At 43.1% G+C, this 22,580-nt stretch overlaps 2 protein-coding genes and 1 pseudogene across 7 annotated transcripts in view; 1 reads left to right on the top strand and 2 right to left on the bottom strand.

Moving 5' to 3' along the window:
* LOC137348727 (zinc finger protein 585A-like) overlaps window positions 1–22,580 on the bottom strand; it is a 93,703-nt pseudogene that overhangs the window by 13,999 nt on the left and 57,124 nt on the right.
* LOC137349227 (zinc finger protein 3-like) lies at window positions 13–4,575 on the top strand. 3 transcript variants are annotated; one of them, XM_068014727.1, is made up of 2 exons: window positions 13–36; window positions 893–4,575. In XM_068014727.1, the coding sequence occupies exon 2, from the start codon at window positions 1,338–1,340 to the stop codon at window positions 2,010–2,012; it is 675 nt and encodes a 224-aa protein (XP_067870828.1). In that variant the 5' UTR covers window positions 13–36; window positions 893–1,337; the 3' UTR covers window positions 2,013–4,575. The 3 variants fall into 3 exon arrangements, with proteins under 3 accessions (XP_067870828.1, XP_067870826.1, XP_067870827.1); XM_068014725.1 differs by lacking the exon at window positions 13–36 and adding an exon at window positions 49–140; XM_068014726.1 differs by lacking the exon at window positions 13–36 and adding an exon at window positions 621–746.
* LOC137349229 (zinc finger protein 239-like) overlaps window positions 12,579–22,580 on the bottom strand; it is a 43,931-nt gene continuing 33,929 nt past the window's right edge. For 3 of the 4 annotated variants that reach the window (XR_010969294.1, XR_010969295.1, XM_068014730.1), the window contains 4 exons: window positions 22,455–22,552; window positions 21,403–21,455; window positions 21,005–21,129; window positions 12,579–18,520 (listed from right to left, as the gene is read on the bottom strand). Coding sequence is in view for 1 of the 4 variants with exons in the window: in XM_068014730.1 (XP_067870831.1) it covers window positions 17,275–17,703 (429 nt within the window). In the remaining 3 variants the exon portion in view is untranslated. The remainder of the gene's footprint in view (window positions 18,521–21,004; window positions 21,130–21,402; window positions 21,456–22,454; window positions 22,553–22,580) is intronic. The other variant, XR_010969296.1, reaches the window with a different exon arrangement.

The following is a 22,580-nucleotide window of genomic DNA, read 5'->3' as shown; positions in this document are numbered from 1 at the left end:
CTGCCGTCAATCAGCCAGGAGGGCGGAACGTATGAGGTGAGCATGCACGGCCAGCAGGGCTGAGGCAGAGAGCGCGGATCCAGCGGGCGAGAGGGAGGCGGGTTAATAAAACCCAGATGATCAGAAGCTTGATCAGAGAGGTGGGTTTTAATCAGTGTCTGAATCAGGGAAGGTGAGGTCGAGAGGCGGAGAGGATTAGGGAGGGATTTCCAAAGGTTATGGCCTTGGCAGCTGAAGGCACGGCCACCAGTGGTGGAGCAATGAAAATCAGGGATGTTCAAGATGTCAGAATTAGATGATCCCTGATCTCTCGGAGGGTTGTAGGACTGGAGGAGATTATAGAGATAGTGAGGGGGGAGGGAATGGAGGCATTTGAAATCAAGGATGAGGATTTTAAAATTGAGGTGCTGTTTAACTGGGAGCCTGTGTAGGCCAGTGAGCACCGTGGTGATGGGTGAACAGGACTGGGTCCGAGTAAGGACACAGGCAGCAGAGTTTTGGATGATCTCAAGTTTACAGAGGGTAGAATGTGGGAGGCCGGCCAGGAGTGTGTTAGAATAGTCAAGTTGAGAAGTAACAAATGCATGGATGTAAGTTTCAGAGCTGAGGCTGCGGCGAAGTCGGCGATTTTACTGAGGTGGAAAGAGGCGGTCTGAGTCATAGTGCCGATATGCAGTCGAAAGCTCATCGCGAGGTCAAATATGACACCAAGGTTATGAACAGAATGAGGAAAACCAGTTGGGGTTGTAAGTCAATCCAGCAGCTTACATGGTCACTTTTTCCTAGTGCTGGCACCTCAAATTACCAGATTCATTCAGCTCCATTTCACAACCTGCCTTTGTGTTTTTGTGGGTTCTCTCTCACACTTTTTTTTTTTTCTTTTTTAAATCAGTTTCACAGGGTTTTAGAAGGGGAGGAATTGCAGCCGTGAAATGCAAAGCAAACGTCAGATTGGGATCTGACGGAGTCGCCCAGTTTATCATAACCTGAATATCACCAGATTTTGAACATGAAAGGAAAAAGCACCGATCACAGTGGGGAGAAACTGTACATGTGTTCTGTGTATAGACAAGGTTTCAGCCGATCATCTGGCCAGTCGAAATACAAGTGCAGTCACACTGGGAAGGAACCATGTAAATGAAGCGAATTGAATTCTCAAGTTGAGCTGGAAACTCAAACACACATTCACACCCTGGAGAGGCCGTTCACCTGCTCCGAGTGTGGGAAGGGATTCACTTAATCATTCGACCTGCTGAGACATTAGCGAGTTCACACTGTCGAGAGACCTTTTAAAATGTCCAGACTGTGGGAATTGGTATAAAAGTTATGCTGAACTGATGTCCCGTCAACGTGTTCACACTGACGAGAGATCATTCAGGTGTCCACATTGTGGGACTGGTTTCAAGCGATCATCTGAGCTCACTGTACACCAGTGCATTCACACAGGGGAGCGTCCGTTCACCTGCTCCGTGTGTGGGAAGGGATTCACTACTCCAGGCGACCTGCTGACACACCAGCGAATTCACACTGGGGAGAGGCCATTCACCTGCTCCATGTGTGAGAAAGGATTCACTACTTCATCCGCCCTGCTGAGACACTGGCGAGTTCATACTGGGGAGAAGCCATTCACCTGCTCTGACTGTGGAAAGGCATTCACTCAGTCATCTGTCCTACTGACACACTGGCGATTTCATACTGGGGAGAGACCATTCACCTGCTCGAAGTGTGGGAAGAGATTCACTACTTCATCCCACCTGCTGACACACCAGCGAGTTCGCAATGTGGAGAGGCCATTCACCTGCTCAGAGTGTGAGATGGGATTCACTATGCCATCCCAGCTTCTGGCACACCAGCGAGTTCATACTGAGGAGAGGCCATTCACCTGCTCCGTGTGTGGGAAAGGATTCACTACTTCATCCGCCCCGCTGAAACACCAGCGAGTTCACAGTGCGGAGAGGCTGTTTACCTGCTCCGAGGTGGAAAGGCATTCACTCAGTTCTACAACCTGCTAACACACCAGTGCATTCACACTGGGACGAGGCCATTCACCTGCACTTTGTGTGGGAAGGGATTCACTCGGTCATCCGTCCTCCTGACACACCAGCGAGTTCTAAGTAACTAAGGGGTGAGAAATTTCCAACAAATAATGGATTCTGACATTGGGGTTTCTGAAATCCACCATTGACTTCTCCCTTTCCAACCTTGACCAAAAGACCGGCTTTGAAAAATAATTAGAAATGTCAGTTCACTGACAGTTCTGTTTTTTTTTAAAGCCGGCCAACCACAAAGCTGGCCGGAGATCTTTTTACCTGTTTTTAAGTTGTCTTTATTTTTTATAATCTTCCACCTCAGTGGAAATGAACTTCAACCAGGAAAGCAAGTGGATGGAACTGCAAACTCCTTCACAACTTCAGTGTGTCAGTCTTCTGTAAATGGCCAAAGAGGAGGTGTGTGTATACACAGACCAATTCCCAATGTTTATTTTTGCCTTCATGGGATATCTTAGCAGAGACCACCTGAGAACTGACACAGCTCATTTGACATGGTTTAAAATTAATGGTGCAGGATCAGTAGCTGGCAAGTCACTGGTCTGCAGCAAAAACATTGGTCTGTCAATAGGAATTTGAAACTTGCTTCCATTTACACAGCAGTGTGTGTCTGAAGTAATTTCTGAAAACTCTGCACAAACAGGTTACTGAATGTGAATATCCTGCAGTGAGCATGAGCTGTATAAACTGAATATATCCTGTACTTTGCAGCAACTGAAGTGATCTGGAATTTCCACTTATCAGTTTGCTCAGGTGTATGGCTGAATTCCATTCATTGTTCATCTCCACTTTCACTGTCTACTGCCCCAGTCACACTGTAAACCTTGAGTCAGTGTGAAGCTGTCTTTTGCACCATCGTGTTGCAAGGCAAGGATAAAAGTCTGGCCATGTTTCTTCAGTGTGTGGTCTGAAATTGCTTAAGATTGTCTGGAAAAGGCTGTCCTGCACCACAAGTGCTGTGCATTGGCTGCAGTGCAACTATCCTGTGAGCTCTCTGCAGTCACTATAAATGGTCACTGGGCTTCTGAGGCTGATGGCACAATACTCTGTACATGTATGAATATGTATATACAGAGTGCTGCCTTTCTCCAAGCCAACACAATAGTTATGATTTTCAGCTCACCTTGCTGTTAAATGCAGCTGCCACTGGACCAATTGATGCAGTAGAACAGGAGCCAGAAGTGTTCATCACTGTTGGGATATACAGCTGTCCATTGGACCTGCTGCATTGTCACAGGGCCATTACCAAACTTTTGAACCTGATTTGAGGATGATGCAACAGAACTTGTTACTGTCGAGGTCATCATCAGCTGTCCCTCGATTCGAGGATGACGTCTACTCAAGGTCATGAGTTTCTGCCATGGGTCTTCAGGTCACCGAACAGGCCAATTCTCGACCCGCAGATCTTTGGGCACATGGGGCAGGACGTCCCACCAGGTAGTGGGACCCAGAGTGCAGGATGTACTTCCTAGAGGTACAACACTAGTCTCATTACTTTTCCACTGTCGCTAGCAAGATCTGGTACAATTTTTACATTGCATTTGAAGAGGAAAACCACATTTTTAAATTTATTTTCATTACAATCGTAATGAGATCTGCACTGCAAACAAGATTATTTTAGTTGAGAATCTTTATAATGTGACTAATTATTTTAAATTACAAAATCTACCTTGAGTCATGATATTTAAAAACAAGCATTCTATCTATAGTGGCACCACATTTCCTAAAGTTATTGAGGTTATTTCCTTCTTTAGTGCTTGGAGATAAATAATTTCCAAAAGAAAATTGGGTTGGGAATATCACATGCTCCTAACAGAATGTATGTGATATTCCTGTCCATTTCAGTTAATGGACAGTAAATTGGACAGTCTGTATAACTGGTATACAATCCTCCCTACCTGGTTTTGCTTTCTGCTTTGTTCAGATGTTTATGTCACAGCACAAAATAAGAAAAATGACCCCACTTATGTTCAAGTTTCTGGATTGTCAATGTCTCATAATTTTTTAAGTTTTATTGACGTATATACCTCGTGATTTGTGCACATCACTTACCAAGGTACCAGAAAATGCCATCTGGTATGCTTATATATATTGCTTTCCATTAACGTTGACACAGAACACCTTTTATATGAGCAAGCTATAAATAGGCATAAGCAGGACATTGAGAACATGAGGTTCCATAAGACCAATTATCAGGTAAGTCTCATGAAATTGTATTCTGAGTACAGTGCAATTTTATTCATGACAGAGGCAAAATTGTACAAAATTGCCATTACTCAACTGGTTTCCTTCAATAACAGTGCTGTAATTACATGATTCCTCATCAAAACACATCAGACTTTTTTAGTCTTCGACCACTAATTTTCAGACCTTTTGGTCTTTGGCCACTCTCACCCTGTATTTGTTACTTGTTTTTGTGAAATACTCTCCCTATTAGTGCTCAACTGCTATATAACTCTGATTACATTTATATGTGTTTATACATGTCTATAAAGTGTCTGTGTGCCCAGATTTAACTAAGTTGTGATTTGTAACCAATAAATGATGTTTCGGGCATGACTTGTAGTCTGGTATCTTGGTGATTTGTCAAGAAAGTGCAGCTTTCCTGCTACTTTCAGGATTCAATTTAATCCAACAAGGGTGACTTGTCCGTGACTACAACAACCCTCTGTGGTTACAGGTATATGTTGGTTGGAAGTGTAGCAGATTTATTAAGTAGTTTAAATTCAGTGCAAAAAAGTAATACTTAACAAAGACAATAGTCACAGTCAGTTCCTCAGAACCTCAGTGATCGCCTTCCAAGTGACTGTGGTGCGGTCTTTCTTTCTCTTGCTGTGTTCTGTTGACTGAAGATTCTCTTCTCTTCTTCCTCTGGATTTTTTGTGTTGCTTCTCATGTTCAATAGCTGTTCTTTTATAGCCTTTTTAGCCATCAGACCACCAATGGTTAGTCCAGGCCTTGTGAGGTCAGTTAATGCCCGACTCTAATTGGGGCTTAATCAATGAAACACTTTTCCAATAATTGCAATAAAAACCTGTGAACAGTTCCGTTCATTACGGTTGTTTTCTCCTTCAACAGTATGAATTTGTACAGAAATTGATTCCTTTTTAGCAAAGTTAATGAATGTTATCAGGCTCACAATACTTTTTCTGCTGACTTTGTGTCACAGTGAGTTACAAAGTCCTACTGATATTGAATTTCTTACAAGCTTAAGACTTAGTTTTTAAACTTAATACTTTTAAATTAAAGCCCATTCTGTCTAGCATGATTGTTAATTCATTAATTACAACTCAATCAAGCTCCATTGCTTTGTAATCATTGTTTCTTGACGGGTTACTACTTAATACATTAAGTTGATTAATACAGTTGCTGATACAAGACACAAAAATGACTTCTTTGGTCATGTGTTAGTATTAAGATGACTTGCTTGACCTTGTTAGTTATTACGGATGATACAATGTGAAAATGGTCGTTAAGCTAAAACACAGTTACCAAACCTACTTACAACTCCCCAGTTTGAGGGTGACATATATGACAACATATTGACCCCTCACTACTTTTCATTGACTATTATTTTCTTTTAGACATAAGAGCTGGGTTCCAGCTCAATTCAGTGCACTTCAGCAGTCTTGAGGTAAGATTTCTCAAGTAACAGAGGACGGCTATTATTACAATTGTGACTACCCGTTGTCCCAACATGAACTAGTTCTGAGCCAGGGATGTTGACTTGCATTCACAACTGTTTCCCATCTATGTCTATTTCCCAGATTTTCAACTCCTTTCTCTCTTTGTTCATTATCTTGTCTTTTGGGATGTTACAGTATTTTAATTATGGATTTTAAATCTAAGGATAGAGGCAGTATGGGGTGTCTCAACTGCCTTCAGTGCTTCCTCCTGCATTCCAAAGTTGACTCTGATTTCATTGATGTTATGGGTAGGTACAGGGAACATGATATCACTCCCTATCTGGGTGATCTTAGTGGGTTTGAAGCAATTAACCAAGAAGTGAATTATCTTACAATATCCCCACCTTGAGGACAAGGCATTAATTTCTTGATTATTTTGAACTTACATATTTACTCATTTCCAAGAAATGTTGTGCTGTGATCATGTTTAATTGTGATCTTGTCTGGCACACCAGGTGCTTCAAGTAGTAAGTGTGGAGCAGTCAGCATATTAGTGCCAATAACTGGCTTATAACCAACACATGTGAAAATATCCTAATCCAAGGGGAAACTTCCATGTTTAACTCAATGTGTTGAATCCCCTACCCCTGGAATTTCCTTAGCTATAGCTTTATTTCCTTGCTGTAGTGTGTAATAATGGCACTGGGAGGCATTCACTTTATTTATTAATGTTGTCAAGGCTATATGTAGTTCAGGGACGTCATACCCAAATTTAGTGATATAATTCTCTAGGTTTATGTTCAAGCCATCTTTTACTCCAAAGACCCATTGGTCAGGCATAGCACTGGTGAGAAAGGTTTTTAACCCTATCACTGTAATTTTGGTAGGTGTAATACAGTAGGTCCCAGGTTTGATTGAACATTTAAGTTCCCGTGATGGTAATTGTCTTCTAAGGTGGTGAAACTGTACTTCCCTTCTCGTACATAGGCCATTCTCGTTCTCACATCTGATGGACCTGTAACTTCCACAGTACAGTTCAGCATCTTCTCATTCCAAATGAAACCACATGTGTCTCTTGAATGATCATTTAATCATTTGGACAAATGAGGGCATCCTTACATGTTCTGCATCCCTGTAGGTTTGGTTCTATCCAAGACAGTTCTTCTAGCTGGATGAAGAATTGGGGTGCTGTCAGGAATTGACTAATGACATTCATCCTCACGATCCCTATGTTTTCTGCTCTAAACAGAGGATTAGGCTGGTTCAATTCTTAAGACTGGGGATCTATACTACTCGTCCAATAGCTTCTGGTTCCCACCTTGTGGCATCCGTGCTTGACCGGACAAACCTCAATCAAACTCCTAATTTTACAGAATTCTGCATCTTCCTGATAACTGTCTATTTGTTACCCAAGTGGAAAGGCGTCCTTCATTGATAACTTCTAGGCTGTCTCTGAACTGTTCTACCAACCAATTCCCGTACATGACACATACATTGTTATGAGCCGCCTGGTCAGTGGCCTTTCTGTCCTCTCAGATAATGTCATTAATATTTTTCACATGATTTTCTACCTTGTGTATAATGTCTCGTAAGTGCACGACCATTATCTGATCCTCTTCCCACCTCTTCGTGTTCTATGCTATTCTCTTTACTGAGTATATTTTTCAATTTCTCCTGCACCATTCCTAACTGTATCTGTGAAACTGCCAAATCCATAAAGTTAATCATTAAGGTATTAAAACCAATGAATCCAACATTTATAAACCCTGTCTTTCGCCTACTTGTTTGACTCATTTCATTTCCAGTATTGTTCTCATGGAGGAATGCATTCTGTGCACCCTTCGACACTTGTGACAAGGTAACCTTTTCCCAATACTGGTTGAAAACCTGCTGTATTATCTCGAGTTAACTGTATTATTTTATTGTCATACCACTCAGGCAATACTAAATCGGTTAAGCTTAAAACGACAGGGACAGGGTAGTTATATGCTCCCCTTAGCTTAAAAGTTATGAAAGGGGGTTTGTTGACCCAGTTTCCATTATTGGACTTTACGTTAGACCCAATACAAGAGTATTGGCCTTCGTGTCTCTTCCACCATCGAGGCCAACACAACTGGATGCATCCTTCACTCTCTGATACCACGGGGCCTGAGTTTTATTCGCTCCCAAGTCCGTTTGTTCTTCAGCAGAAATTTCCACATGCTGCCATCACCCCGTCTTTTGCCTTGCACCTAATACACACTCTATATCCCTTTTTTATTTCCCACATGGAAATTCTTCCCAGGAGAGTACAACCTGTTATGTGTGCTGTCGTTATACTATCTTTTTTACAATTTCTTATCCAAACTGGGAGATCGCCCTCACGTTTGTATGAGTCATTGACCTTTCATGTCCACCAAGAATCTGCGGTTCTGATCCATAAAATTGCAAGTGGGGCACATTCACCTCCTTTGTCCAAAGATCCCCATCAGGCATCTTGGTGGACTTAGTGAGACACTATCAGCTGGTTTAAAAAATGAAGCTGAAAACACTGGTGTCTGCTGCCTTATACTCAACAATACCTGGTTTCAGTTGTTCGTCGGAGTCCCATATCTGGGGCGCCAATTGTAGCTTTCCTGCTACTTCCAGGATTCAATTTAATCCAACAAGGGTGACTTGTCCGTGACTACAACAAACCACTATGGATACAGGTATATGTTGCTTCTAGGTATAGCAGAGTTTTTAGTTTACATTCAGTACAAAGAAGTAATACATAACAAAGACAATAGTCACAATCTGTTCCTCAGAACCTCAATGGCAGCCCTCCAAGTGACTGCGGCATGGTCTCTCTTTCTCTTGTTGTGTTCTGTGAACTGAAGATTCTCCTCTTCTTCTGGGTTTTTTTATGCTGCTTCTCATGTTCAATAGCTGTTCTTTACCCTACGTGGCAACTGACAACTGCCTGGACAATCTCACTCATTCTGTTTAATCATCATTTTGTAAAACTTTAACATTAAATTTATGTTTAATTTTCTGGTATCACTTTGTTCCATTTTCTTACAACTTTGTTATTCCTTATCTTGAACCTTCATACAAACAGTTGTTACATGAGTTACAGCAATGTCTTTTATTCTTGTGATAACAGATCTTAGAAGCTTAAAATCTTCTGTTTTGATTGTAACTTAATTAATGTGCTGTTTTTCATTATCTGTTAGTTTCAAACATACCACCACATTCTTTTCACATTTAACTCAAGGTTTCTTTTTCACTGCCTTGCCAGTTTTTTTTTAACATAACCTTAGCTCAGCATCAGGCTTTGCTTCTCAGCCTCATACCATGTTTAACTGAGCTTCCATGTATTATAGTTACTTTAACAATATTTGAAAGCATTATTGCTGATCAAAATCACTTCTAATTAAGCTTATACTTTTTAAGACACTACACCAAGCAATGAACCATCCTACAATATTACTGTAGGTCTGAAGTCACATGCAGGCCAGACCAGGTAAGGACAGCATTATTTCTTTCCATAAGGAACATTGGTGAACCAGATGGGTTTTTACAACAATCAATGATAGCTAGTCTTAGTAATGGTGTTATAAAACTATCACCTCCAGATTGTTTAGTTAATTCAAGTTTTAATTGATTGAATTTAAATTCTACTAGCTGCCATGATGTGGTTTAAACTAGCGTTCTGGAGTTAAACAAAGGTAATTACATAGGCATGAGGACAGATTTGTCCCGAGTGGACTGGGCAGGAAGACTAAAAGGTCGGACAGTTGATGAGCAGTGGCAGATATTTAAGGAGATGTTCAATTCCTCACAACTAAAATATATTCCAGAGAGGAAGAAAGATTGTAAGAAGGGGAAAAAACATCCATGGCTAAGCAAGGAAGGACAACATAAAGACAAAAACTAAGGCATACCATATTGCAAAGGCCAGTAGCAGGCTGGAAGATTGGGAAACTTTTAAAGATCAACAAAGGGTTACTAAAAAAGTAATAAAAAGAGCAAAGGTAAATTCTGAAAGAAAACTAGCGCAAAATATAAAAACGGATAGCAAAAGCTTCTGTAAGTATATGAAAGGGAAGAGAGTAACTAAAGTGAATGTTAGTGCCTTGGAGGACGTGACTGGGGAGTTCATAATGGGAAACACAGAAATGACAGAAATATTAAATCAGTATTTTACCTCAGTTTTCACGGTGGAGGACACAAGTACCATCCCAATAGTAACAGGTAATGCAGAGGTTATAGAAAGGGAGGAACTTAGAACAACCATCATCACTAGATAAAAAATATTGAGCAAACTATTGGGATTGAAGGCAGACAAGTCCCCAGGGCCTGATGGCCTACATCCTAGGGTCTTAAAGGAAGTGGCAACGGAGATAATGGATCCATTGATTATAATATTCCAAAATTCCCTGGATGCGGGAAAGGTTCCAGTGGATTGGAAAAATGCTAATATTAACGCCCTTATTCAAAAAGGGAGGGAGGCAGTAAGTAGAAAACTATAGATCAATTAGTTTAACACCTGTTGTTGGGAAATTGTTAGAATCCATTATTAAGGAAGTAATAACAGGACATTTAGAAAGTCAAAACGCAATCCATCAGAGTCGGCACGGTTCTATGAAGGGTAAATCGTGTTTGACTAATTTCCTAGAGTTCTTTGAAGATGTGACAAGTAAAGTGGATAACGGGGATCCTGTAGATGTAGTATAAATGGACTTCCAAAGGCATTTGATAAGGTGCCGCGCAAAAGGCTAATACACAAGGTAAGATCATATGGGGTTAGGGGCAATTTATTAGCTTGGATATAGGATTGGCTAACCAACAGAAAACAGAGAGTCAGGATAAATGGGTCCTTTTCTGGTTGGCAAGATGCAACTAGTGGGGTGCCACAGGGTTCGGTCCTCGGGCCCCAACTATTTATAATCTATATTAATGACTTGGATGCAGGGATAGAAGTTACTATAGCCAAATTTGCAGATGACACTAAAATAAGTGGGATAGTAAGTTGCAATAAAGAAATAAGACATTTACAAATGGATATGGAAAGGTTAGGTGAATGGGCCAAAATTTGGCAGATGGAGTTTAATGTGGCTAAGTTATCCATTTTGGTCAGAAGAATAGAAAAGCAAATAATTATCTAAATGGAGAGAAACTTCAGAGTGCTTTGGTGCAGAGGGATCTGGGTGGCCTTGTGCATGAATCGCAAAAAACTAGTATGCAGGTGCAGCAGGTAATAAGGAAGGCAAATGGAATTTTTGCAGTTATTGCTAAAGGAATAGAGTATAAAAGTAGGGAAGTGTTGCTGCAACTATACAAGGCATTAGTGAGACCGCACCTGGAGTATTGCATACAGTTTTGGTCCCCTTACTTGGGGAGGGATGTCATTGCATTGGAGGCAGTTCAAAGGAGATTCATTAGATTGATTCCACAGATAAGGGGTTTGTCTATGAAGAGAGACTGAGCAGTTTAGGCCTTAACTCTCTACAGTTTAGAAGAATGAGAGGAGATCTAATTGAGGTATATAAGATGATTAAAGGGATTGACAAAGTAGACATAGAGAGGATGTTTCCTTTGGTGGGGCAATATAGAACGAGAAGTCATAGTTTTAGGATAAGGGGTAGCAGATTTAAAACAGAGATGAGGAGAACTTACTTCTCTCAAAGGGTTGAGAGTCTGTGGAATTCAATACCCCAGAGTGCGGTGGATGCCGCGACATTGAGTAAATTTGAGGAGATAGACAGGTTTTTAATTAGTAATGGGTTGAAGGGTTATGGAGAATGGGCAGGAAAATGGTGTTGAGGCCGAGATGAGATCAGCCATGATCGTATTGAATGGTGGAGCAGGCTCGAGGGGCTGAATTGCTTACTCCTGCTCCTAGTTCTTATGTTCTAATGAATTCATGCCCCCAGGGTAGTACTCAGTGACATTACCACTATGTCCCCATCACCCCAGCTCATTGTGCACAGGAGAATGTCTGTTCTCATCACTTCGAGGGGACAGAATAGAAAAGGTCCCAACTGTGAGAAACCCTCGAATCATTTGCAAATATTGTTCAAATGCTGACAGGTTCACACTGTCAGTTTCCATTACATTGAAGTCAATGGAAGATGGGAGAGTGGTTATGCTGGAACAAAACACTAGTTAGACCACAGCTAGAGCACTGTGTACAGTTCTGGTCACTGCATTACAGAAAGGATGTGATCACATCACAGACAGTAGAGGAGATTTACAATAATTTTGCCAGGACTGGAGAATTTTAGCTATGAGCTGAAGATTGGATACACTGGCATATAACCAAAAAGTGCTGGAAATACTCAGCAGGTCTGGCAGCATCTGCGGAGAAAGAAAAGTTAACGTTTCAGGTCAGTGACCTTTTATCAGAACTGGTAAAGGTTAGAAATGTAATAGATTTTAAGCAAATAAAGTGGGATGGGGCAAAAGAGAACAAATGTTAAGGTGTTGATAGGACAGAGGGTCACAGAACAACTGACAAGGAGGTCATGGGGCAAAGGCAAAGACAAACAGTGTGGGGAAAATGGTGTGGCGAAAGGCAAAGTGTTAGTGCAGAGAGGGTGTTAAGTGACAGAATGATAAAAGCCCTGGCTAAAAGCAAAAACATGAAAAAAAAAAGTGGGCAGTCACATAGTTAAAAAAAAGTGAAATGAAACAAACTAAAATATAAAATGAATAAAAAGAAATTAAAAAAAATACAAAGTAAAACTAAAAAAGGGGGGGGTTACACATGCTCTGAAATGACTGAACTCAATGTTCAGTCCGGTAGGCTGTAACGTACCTAATCAGTAAATGAGGTGCTGTTCCTCGAGCTTGTGTTGATGTTCACTGGAACACTGCAGCAAGCCCAGGACAGAACAGGGGGGGGGGGGGGGGGGGGGTGTTGAAATGGCAAGCAACAGGAAGCTCGGGGTCATGTTTTCGGACTGAGCGGAGGTGTTCCGCAAAGTGGTCACCCAATCTGCATTTGGTCTCCCCAATGTAGAGGAGGCCGCATTATGAGCAGCGAATACAGTATACTAAATTGAAAGAAGTACAAGTAAATCACTGCTTCACCTGAAAGAAGTGTTTGGGGCCTTAGGTAGTGACGAGAGAGGAGGGAAAAGGGCAGGTATTACACCTCCTGCAATTGCATGGGAATGTGCCATAGGAAGGGGATGAGGTGTCAGGTGTAATGGAGGAGTGGACCAGGGTGTCGTGGAAGGAATGATCCCTTTGGAATGCTGACGGGAGGGGAGGGGAAGATGCATTTTGTAGTGGCATCACGCTGGACATGGTGGATATGGCAGAGGATGATCCTTTGAATGTGGAGGCTGGTGGGGTGGTAAGTGAGGACAAGGGGGACCCTGTCGCAGTTCTGGGAGGGAGGAGAAGGGGTGCGGGAAATGGGCCGGAAACGGTTGAGGGCCCTGTCAACTACAGTGGGGGGGAGGGGGAAATTCTCAGTTGAAGAAAAAGGAAGACAGATCAGAAGCACTGTTGTGGAAGCTTGCATCATCAGAACAGAGGCGTCGGAGATGAAGAAACTGGGAGAATGGAACGGAGTCCTTCCAGGAGGCAGGATGTGAGGATGTGTAGTCAAGGTAGCCTTGGGAGTCGGTGGGCTTATAATAATTATTAATAAACAGCCTATCCTCAGAGATGGAGACAGAGAGGTCGAAAAAGGGAAAGGAAGTGTCAGAGATGGACCATGTAAAGTTGAGAGAAGGGTGGAAATTGGAAGCATAGTTTGTGGCAGGAGCAGAAAATTGCACCAATACAGTCATCAATGTACTGGAAAATGAGTTGGGGGAGGGGCCTGAGTAGGACTGGAACAGCGAATGTTCCACATATCCCACAAAAAGACAGGCATAACTAAGACCCATGTGGGTACCCATAGCAACACCTTTTGCTTGAAGGAAGTGAGTGGAGTTCGGGAAATTGTTCAATGTAAGAACAAGGTCAGCCAGGCAGAGGAGGGTGGTGGTGGATGGGGACTGATTGGGCCTCTATTCAAGGAAGAAGCGGAGAGCCCTCAAACCATCCTGGTGGGGGATGGAGGTGTAGAGAAATTGGGCATCCAGTGAAGAGGAGGCGGTTAGGGCCAGGAAACTGGAAATTGTCAAGATGACATGGGTGTCAGAAGAGTCACGGATGTAGGTGGGAAGAGACTGGACCAGGGAAGAAAAGATAGGGTCAAGATAAGAAGAAATAAGTTCAGTGGGGCAGGAACAGGCAGAAACGATGGGTCTGCCAGGACAGTCCTGTGGATTTTAAGAAAGAGGTAGAAGCGGCTTGTCCGGGGTTGCGGGACTATGAGGTTGGAAGCTGTAGAGGGAAGCTCTCCAGAGGAGATGAGGTCAGTGCCAGTCCTGTGGACAGTAGCTTGATGTTTGTTGTTGGGGTCATGGTCCATGGGGAGGAAGGAAGTAGTGTCTGAGAATTGGCACTGAGCCTCTGCAAGGTAGAGGTTGGATAGACTAAGGTTGTTTTCTTCAGAAGAGGAAGCTGAGGGGAGATTTAATTAAGATGTATAAAATTATGAGGGGCCTAAATAGATTGGTTAGGAAGAAGTTATTTTACTTAGGAGAGGGGTCAATAGACAGGAGGCATAGATTTAAAATAATTGGTAGGTTTAGGGAAAAGCGAAGGAGTTTTTTCACCCAGAGGGTGGTGAGGGTTTGGAATTCACTGCCTTAAAGGGTGGGAGAGGCAGAAACCCTCATCATATCTAAAAATGACTTGCATCTTGCACTTGAGGTGCTGTAACATACAAGATTAAGAACCAAGAGCTGGAAAGAGGCATTATCCTGAATGATTTTTTTCACTGGCACAGATACGATGGGCTGAATGGCCTCTTTACATGCTGTAAATTTCTATGATACGTGGTCCTTGTTGTTTTATCCCATACAGAACTCAGCCCAGTCATTTGCTCCAAGTGTTCATGTGACAGTTCAAGCTAAGAGGTGCCAGGTATCGGGAGCAGTAAGAGTAGTGAATAAAATTTATCTGCATCTAGTTCTATTTTAATAACTTTTGTTGACTGTGACCCTCACCCAGTGCCAGGATATCAGATCAGACCCACCATGGAAAATAAGTTTAACACCCCTGAGGTAGACAATGTCAACTTGATCCTCAGTATCTGTCACCTCCTCCAACCCAATCCTCCATGTAAATAGAAGTTGTTGTTGTTGGATTACACCCTGAGATAGACAATGTCTCCCCTCATCCACCAACACAGCAACTTCTTCACAAACACAAACAAGTTTATAAGACGCTATCTTCTTTTCCAAAGCGTGTTGAGTATCTCTAATGGCTCCTTCTCTACCCCAGTGATCAGAAACAGCATCTCTTAGGATCCCTTCAAGTACCTTCCCTGTGATAGAGCTCATGCTGATGGGCCTGTAGTTCCCTGCCTCGGATTTATCTCCGATTTGGAAAATGGGAACTACATCACCTACCTTCCAATCTCAGGGAACAATCCCTGACTCTATTGAGCTGTTGAAGATACGGGCAAGGGGCTCACAGAGCATCCGTCCCATCTCTTTAAACACCCTTGGGTGGCTATCATCTGGACCTGGAGCACCATCTAGTTTGAGATTTCCTATTTTATCCAGGATGACAATCCCTTTCTAATTGAATATTTATGATGTTATTGTCGACAGCACATCCCACAGCTGGAATCTGAGCATCATCCACAGAGTCAGAATGATGTGAAATAGTCATTTAACAGCTCTGTCATAGCCTGGAAATCTGTTTCAATCTGTCCTGAACTGTCTCTCAGTGGCTCGAAACCATCTGTTCCCATCTTCTCACTCCTGATGTAGCTGGAAAAGGTTTTGCCATTATTATCACCATTGTGCACCATCTTCTTTTCCAAAGATCTCTCAGCTTCTCTAATGGGTGTTTTTGTCTCCCTCAATTGTGGGCGACATTTGTCCCTATTCTCCCAGAAACTGAATCCATCTTGTTCCAAACTGGGTTCAATGTAAGACAGTTCAGGGAGTCAGACATCATTCACCCCTAGACCTACACTGACAGATAAAACTAGACACAGTTCCTTATTAATGATTCCTCTGGTTCCTCACCATGTATCGGTCAGGATACTGAAACCCAGCTTTCTTACAGTCCACTCCTGGAGACCCCACTCCCTGAGCCTACAACCTTCAGCAGGGTCAGTGGAGGAGTTCCACAGCAGGCGTGATTCCTGAGTAACTGTCGTGATAGCATTCCTGTGGCTGTTGTGTGTATTTTTTTTTTTAAAACTTATCCTGGTGTCTAACATTCACACATCAATAAAACAATAAATTTCTGGCAACACGCTGCAGGTCCTTTTTCTCTGGAAATCAAATGTCTGTTGTACAATTTTACCAGCAGTTAACAGGCTCCTGTAAACTCCCCCACCTGCTATTTTAATGCAGCCTTTAAGTTATTTAGTTTCAACAGGTTTATTTTAACTGAAGTAACACCTGTGCTAAAATGGTTGACTCAGGACTGTGACATAAACACATTAAATCTCCACAGAATAATTACAATAGTCATTTTCAGATTGGAAACTTAAACCTGCCGTTTCACTGTCAGGAACAGATCATAGTTTTTATACCAATCTCTGATTTGACAGCACATTTCCAGCATTCACTGTTGTTCTTCCTGACTCTAAACACAGTTGTAAAGGAGCCTTCTGTTCCGTGCCCAGGAGCTCTGAAGCATGGGAGAGAGCAGCTGGGACACATTTCTTACAGGGCTCGGGATTAACCCACACGGGGACTTTGCTGTCAGTGAAGAGAGACGAGAAAGACCAAAGTGCCGTTTGTCCCTCTCAGTGTGATCCTGAAGAACTGTGTTCAGGCTGAAGTTCTGTTCCTGCCGTACGATCCTCCTCCCAGATTGTCCTTTGAGCTCCAGCCAGGTGATGCTAAACACTCAGGTGGGAAAGACAATAATCTACAATGTGTTTAAAACAAAACTGATTGATTTGACATTTATCCAGAATATTAAACTCCAGCTCGTTAATGCGGTTATCAGCAGAAACAAATGCCAATTGTCAGAATGAACATGGTTCAGTCCCCCAGGATGTAATTAATGGCAGCAACAGCAGAATCCAACCCCTGCTGTTACTTGTGAACTCACTGGTGCTTCTGTAGGTTGGATAACTGAGTGAATCCTGTCCCACACTCGATGCAGCCTTTCCCCAGCATGAACTCACTGGTGCCTCAGCAGTTTGGATGACTCACTGAATCTCTTTCCACACAAGGAGCAAGCAAGTGGCATCTCCCCAGTGTGAACTTGCTGATGTCTCCGCAGATCCTGCTTGCTTTTAAATCTCCTCACAGTCAGAACATTTCAAAGTTCTCTCATCACTTTCAACACGTTGATGTCTAGGGAGGTGGGATGACTGAGTGAATCCCTTTCCACACCTGGAGCAGGTGAACGGCCTCTTCCCAGTGTGAATTCACTCGTGACTCAACACGTTGGATAACAGTGAATTCCTTTCCACAGACAGAGCAGGTAAACGGCCTTTCCAGTGTGACTACGCTGGTGTAGTGTGTTCAGATGGTCACCTGAACCCAGTCCCGCAGTGAGAGCACCTGAGCGGTCTCGTTAGCATGAATATGTTGATGTCAGTGCAGTTCCACAGAACCTTTGGAGCAATTCCCGCGGTCTGGACATTTAAAAGGTCTTTCATCAGTGTGAACTCGCTGGTGTCTCAACAGTTTGGATGAAGTAATGAATCCCTTTCCACACATGGAGCAGATGAACAGCCTCTCACCAGTGTGAACTCGCTGGTGTGTATGGAGGCTGGATGACCGAGTAAATCCCTTTCCACACATGGAGCAGGTGAACGGCGTCTCCCCGGTGTGACTGCGTCGATGCGTTTCCAGCGCAGACGGGTAATTGAATCCCTTCCCACAGTCCCCACATTTACACGGTTTCTCCCCAGTGTGGCTGCTCTTAGGTCTCGACAGGCCAGTTGATTGGCCAAAACCTTGTCCACACACAGAACATGTGTATGGTTTCTCTCCGCTGTGATTGGTGCTTTTTGCTTTCATGTTCAAAGGCTGACGATATTCAGATTACAATAAGTTGAGTGACTGTCAGATCTTGACATGATGGTAGGTTTGGGGGAAGGAGAGGAACTTTATACATCTACAACTCGACCTGAATTCCAGACCGGCAACATCCACAAGATAAAAGGACAAGGAAAGCAGGTGCATTGGAACACTACCACCTCCAAGTTCCTCTAAATGACACACCATCCTGACTTGGACACAAATCACTGTTCCTTCATCATCACTGGCTGAATATGCTTTAACACCTTAGCTAACAGCATTATGGAAGCACCTTCACGACAAGAACTGCAATGGTTGAGGAAGGCGGCCCAACATCACCTTCTCAAGGGGCAACTGGGGATTGACAACATATGCTGGGCTGTTAGCGATTCCCAGATTCTGAATGAATTTTAAAAATCTGTACATGTAAAATGGATTAAAAGCCTCTACAGAAATACTTGTTATTAAAATAATACTCTATTACATTGTATTGACAGTGTCGGCTCAGCAACCTAACCTCCCCTAGAATCTGCCTCCCTCGACAGTTTCACATTGGAAATTGTTGGGCCCGACTTGGTTCAAAAGTACTCAGGGTTAAACCCAGCAGCTGCTCCTGCAGCTCAAACTGATGCAACACAATGATCTGCACAGAAGGCCAGGAATTGACCTCGGTACCCAACACCCAACCCGATACAAACTGTCGCTAGACTCAGTTCTGTGAGCAACACCTGCAATAATATAAAAGCAAAATACTGCGGATGCTGGAAATCTGAAATAAAGAGAAAATGCTGGAAATATGCAGGAGGTCAGGCAGTATCTGTGGAGAGGGAGAAACAGAGTTAACGTTTCAGGGTGTGCAAAATGAATTACAAGCGCAGAATTTGATGGTCAATATAAACTCAGAAGTGGAACAGAAATGGACTCTAGTGCAAGAAAAACAATTCCTGACCATGAAAGATACTGTGTGAAAATAAAGCTGGTAATTCAGCAATGCATGGTCAGGCAGATGGACAGCAATGGAAACCTCATTTAGACACGGTCAGCAGAAGTAACAACAAAATATCAAACATGGCTAAAAGACAATTATTATTAGAGGCAGAGGAAGTCAGACAATGGTGGGGGGGGTGGGGGGCGGAAATCGGGGAAGGCAGAGGGGAAACAGAGCAATGGATGGACATGGATTCAGATCCACAGCAAAGGAGCACATCAGCCCCAGAGCCATGGAACCCCTCACAGGTAGCAGTGTGATATCAAGAAACAGCTGAAGGCACTGGATACTGCAAAGCTTATGGGTCCTGACAACATCCTGGCTGTAGTATGGAAGACAAGTACTGCAGAACTATCATCTCCCCTAGTCAAGCTGTTCCTGTTCAGCTACAATACTGGCATCTACCCAGCAATGTGGAAAATTGCCCACGTCTGCCCTATCCACAAAAAGCAGGACAAATCCAATCCAACCAATTACCGCCCCTTCAGTCTACTCTCGATCATCAGCAAAGTGATGGAAGGTGTTGCCAACAGTGCTATCAAGCAGCACTTAAACATCAATAACCTGCTCACCGATGCTCAGTTTGGGTTCTGCCAGGGCCACTCGGCTCCTGACCTCAGTACAGCCTTGGTCCAAACATGAACGAAAGAGCTGCTCTGGATATTAAGGCAACATTGAACCGATTATGGTATCAAGGAGCCTTAGCCAAACTGGAGTCGATGGGAATTGGGCAAAGCTTTCGGCTAGTTGGAGTCATAAAAAAAGATGTTTGTGGTTGTTGGAGGTCAATCATCTCAGCTCCAGGACATTACTGCAGGAGTTCCTCAAAGTAGTGTCCTAGGCCAAACCAGACACGATGGGCCAAGTGGCCTCTTTCTGTGCCTTAAACATTCTATCAGTCTATGAAATATCTGAAGAGGAAAATTTGCAGGTCTGTCAGGGAAAGGCTGGGACTTGGTGAGCTGCTCTTACGTAGAGGCAGCACGGACACGACAGGCCGAATGGCCTCCTTCTGTGTTGTGACTTGAGTCTGAGAAACAGCCATTTAGCACAAATCGCTGTTTGTCCTTAAACCATTTTTTAAAATCCAAGCTGACACTGGCCCTCCTTTTCCATGAGCCTCGATTTTGTTAACCAGTTTTTTATGGTACTTTGTCAAATACTTTATTAAAATCCATATAAACAACATCCACTGCATTCCCTTCATCAACCTTCTCTGTTACTTATTTAAAATTTTCAATTAGATTAGTCAAATACAATCTGCCTTTTTCAAATCTGTATTGGCTATCCTTAATTAACCCAAACTCTCCAAGTGCCTGTTTATTTTTTCCCTGCTTCTTGTTTCTAAAAACTTTACCCACCACTGATGTTAAATTGACTGGCCTGTAGTTACTCGGAATGTCCTTGCACCTTTCTTTGAACAAGGGTGTCACATTTGCCATTTCCCACTCCTCTGGCACCTTCCCTGTAGCTAAAGAAGTTTGGAAGAATATGGCAAGCTCTTCCACAATCTCCACTCCCACTTCTTTTAGCAACCTGGGGTGCAAGTCACCCGGACCAGGTAGCTTATCCACTCTTAGTGTAGCCAGCCTTTCCAGTACATCCTGCCTGTCAATTTTCACCCCATCTCTGCTTCTACTGATATTTTGTCACCCAGCCTCTTCTTTAGTAAACACCGATCGAAAGAAATCTAGCCTTGCCCTGTGCCTCCAAACATTTATCACCTTCTTTGTCCTTGATAGGCCCCACTCCACTTCTTACTGCCTGCTTACTATTTACGTGCTGGTAGAAGATTTTTGGGTTCCCTTTTATGTCAACTGCCATGCTATTTTCATATTCTCTCTTTGCCAGTCTTATTTTCCTCTTCACCTCCCCTCTCAACTTAACTACAGCCTGGTTGTTTGTGGACAAATCTTTGAGTGGCAGGACAGGTTAGCAAAGCAGTTAATAAAGTATATGGGAACCTGGACTTTATAATTAGTGACATTGTGTACAAAGGTCAAGAAGTTACACTAAAGCAATATAAAACTGTCTCTGCTGCTTCCCTCTCTAAACCTCACCGCCTTTCTACCTCTCTTTACTCCTTTAAGATACTACTTAAAACCTACCTAGTCAACCAAGCTTTTGGTCATCTGCCCTCATATCTTGCTCTGTGGCTTTGTGTCAAATTGTTTTATAACACTTCTGTGAAATATCTTGGAACATTTTATTCCATTAAAGGTGCTATATAAATACAAGTTGTTGTTGTTATTGATTTGGGCCTTTATCGCCGTTCCTTCATTGCCACTGGGTAAAAATCCTGTAACTCCTTACCTAACACCATTGTGGGAGCACCTTCACCACACAAACGGCAGCAGGTCAAGAGGCCCACCATCACCTTCTCAACGGGCAACTGGTGATTCACAATATATGCTCGTCTTGCTAGTGACACCCATATCCTGAGAATGAAGTAAAAAAATTTGCATATGTAAAATGCGTCAAAAGCCTTGACAAAAATATTTGTTCCTAAATCAATATTCTTTTACATTGTGTGAATATCTCTTTAGCAACTTAATCTCCCCTAGAATCTACCACACTTCACAGCCTCACATTGGAAATTGTTGGGCTCGACTGAGCTCAAAAGCACTAGTGGTTAAACCCAGCAGCTTCTCCTCCATCTCCACTCCAGCTCAAATGGATGCAACAAAAAACCACCTACATCCAACACTCACCCTTCTCTTAATTGTTCTGTCTGTATCATCAGACTCGGTTCTGCGAGCAACGCCTGCAATAAAACAAAAGCAAAATACTGCGGAAATATGAAATAGATGGAGAAAGTGCTGGAAATACTCAGTAGGTTAGACAGCATCTGTAGAGAGAGAAAGAGAGTTAACATTTCAGGGTGAGCAGAATAAGTTACGGGGAATAAAAATGATGTAGAATTTGATGATTAGTATAAGCTCAGAGTGGAAGGGAATTGGACCACAGTGCAGGAAAAACAATTCCTGACCATGAAAGATACTGTAGGAAGATAAAGCTGATAACCCAGCAGTGCATGGTCGGGGGAATTAACAGTAAAATATCAAACACAGCTAAAATACAGCCATTATTAGAGACAGAGGAAGTTAGACAATGGCAGAGGTGAAACAGAGCAAAAGATGGACATGGATTCAGTTCCACAGCAAAGCAGCACATCAGCTCCAGAGTTGTGGAACCTCCCACAGATAATACAGCAGAGCACTAAAAGTTCTAAAATGTACATAAATTCTCAAAAATAATCACCTGTGAAACTTATTCACTGTTTTCGAATTTAAAACCTCGGGCTGGAGCTGCAGCTGGAAAGATCTCTGAAATCCTGGAGTCAGAGATTTCAAAAATCGCGCCACTGATGAGTGGGATGACGTCGCCAAGCAATTACCGCAGCGTGAAGACGTCACCACGCACACACAGACCATCTGTGTCTGCGCAGAACAGTCCTGGCAAGAGTGAACGGGCTCTGGGAAAATTGGGTGAACAGTGTTCTGTCAATTCTCTTTTTGTCACTGGTACCTTGAGTTCCCGCCCACTCAGTGTCATCACCAAGATGGCCCCGCATGCACTCCACTCCCGCCTAACCAAGATGGCAGCCATTAACCCGGGGGGGCCTATTCCCCGAAAAAGCCCACGGGCTGCAAACGCGGAACCTGGAGCTTCTTACTGGGGGCTTGCGGCCTACACCGGGTGTTTCTGATGCCTCCCCGCCCACCCACCGGCTCCATTCCTCCCGTGCCGCGCCAACACTCACCCGCTGCAAAAGCATCTCCAGCACTTGGACAGCTCTGATCAAAGCGACACTGCACATGCTCCAGATACAGTCCAGCACCGCGCCTGCACAGTGAGCTCCTGTAGTGTGAATAAGCAACAGTAAATG

This window comes from Heterodontus francisci, chromosome 34 (genome assembly GCF_036365525.1).
Source record: "Heterodontus francisci isolate sHetFra1 chromosome 34, sHetFra1.hap1, whole genome shotgun sequence".
In the NCBI taxonomy this organism is placed as follows: Eukaryota; Metazoa; Chordata; class Chondrichthyes; order Heterodontiformes; family Heterodontidae; genus Heterodontus; species Heterodontus francisci.
The sequence above is the reverse complement of the archived record's forward strand: the minus strand, read 5'-3'. Positions and strand labels throughout refer to the sequence as shown.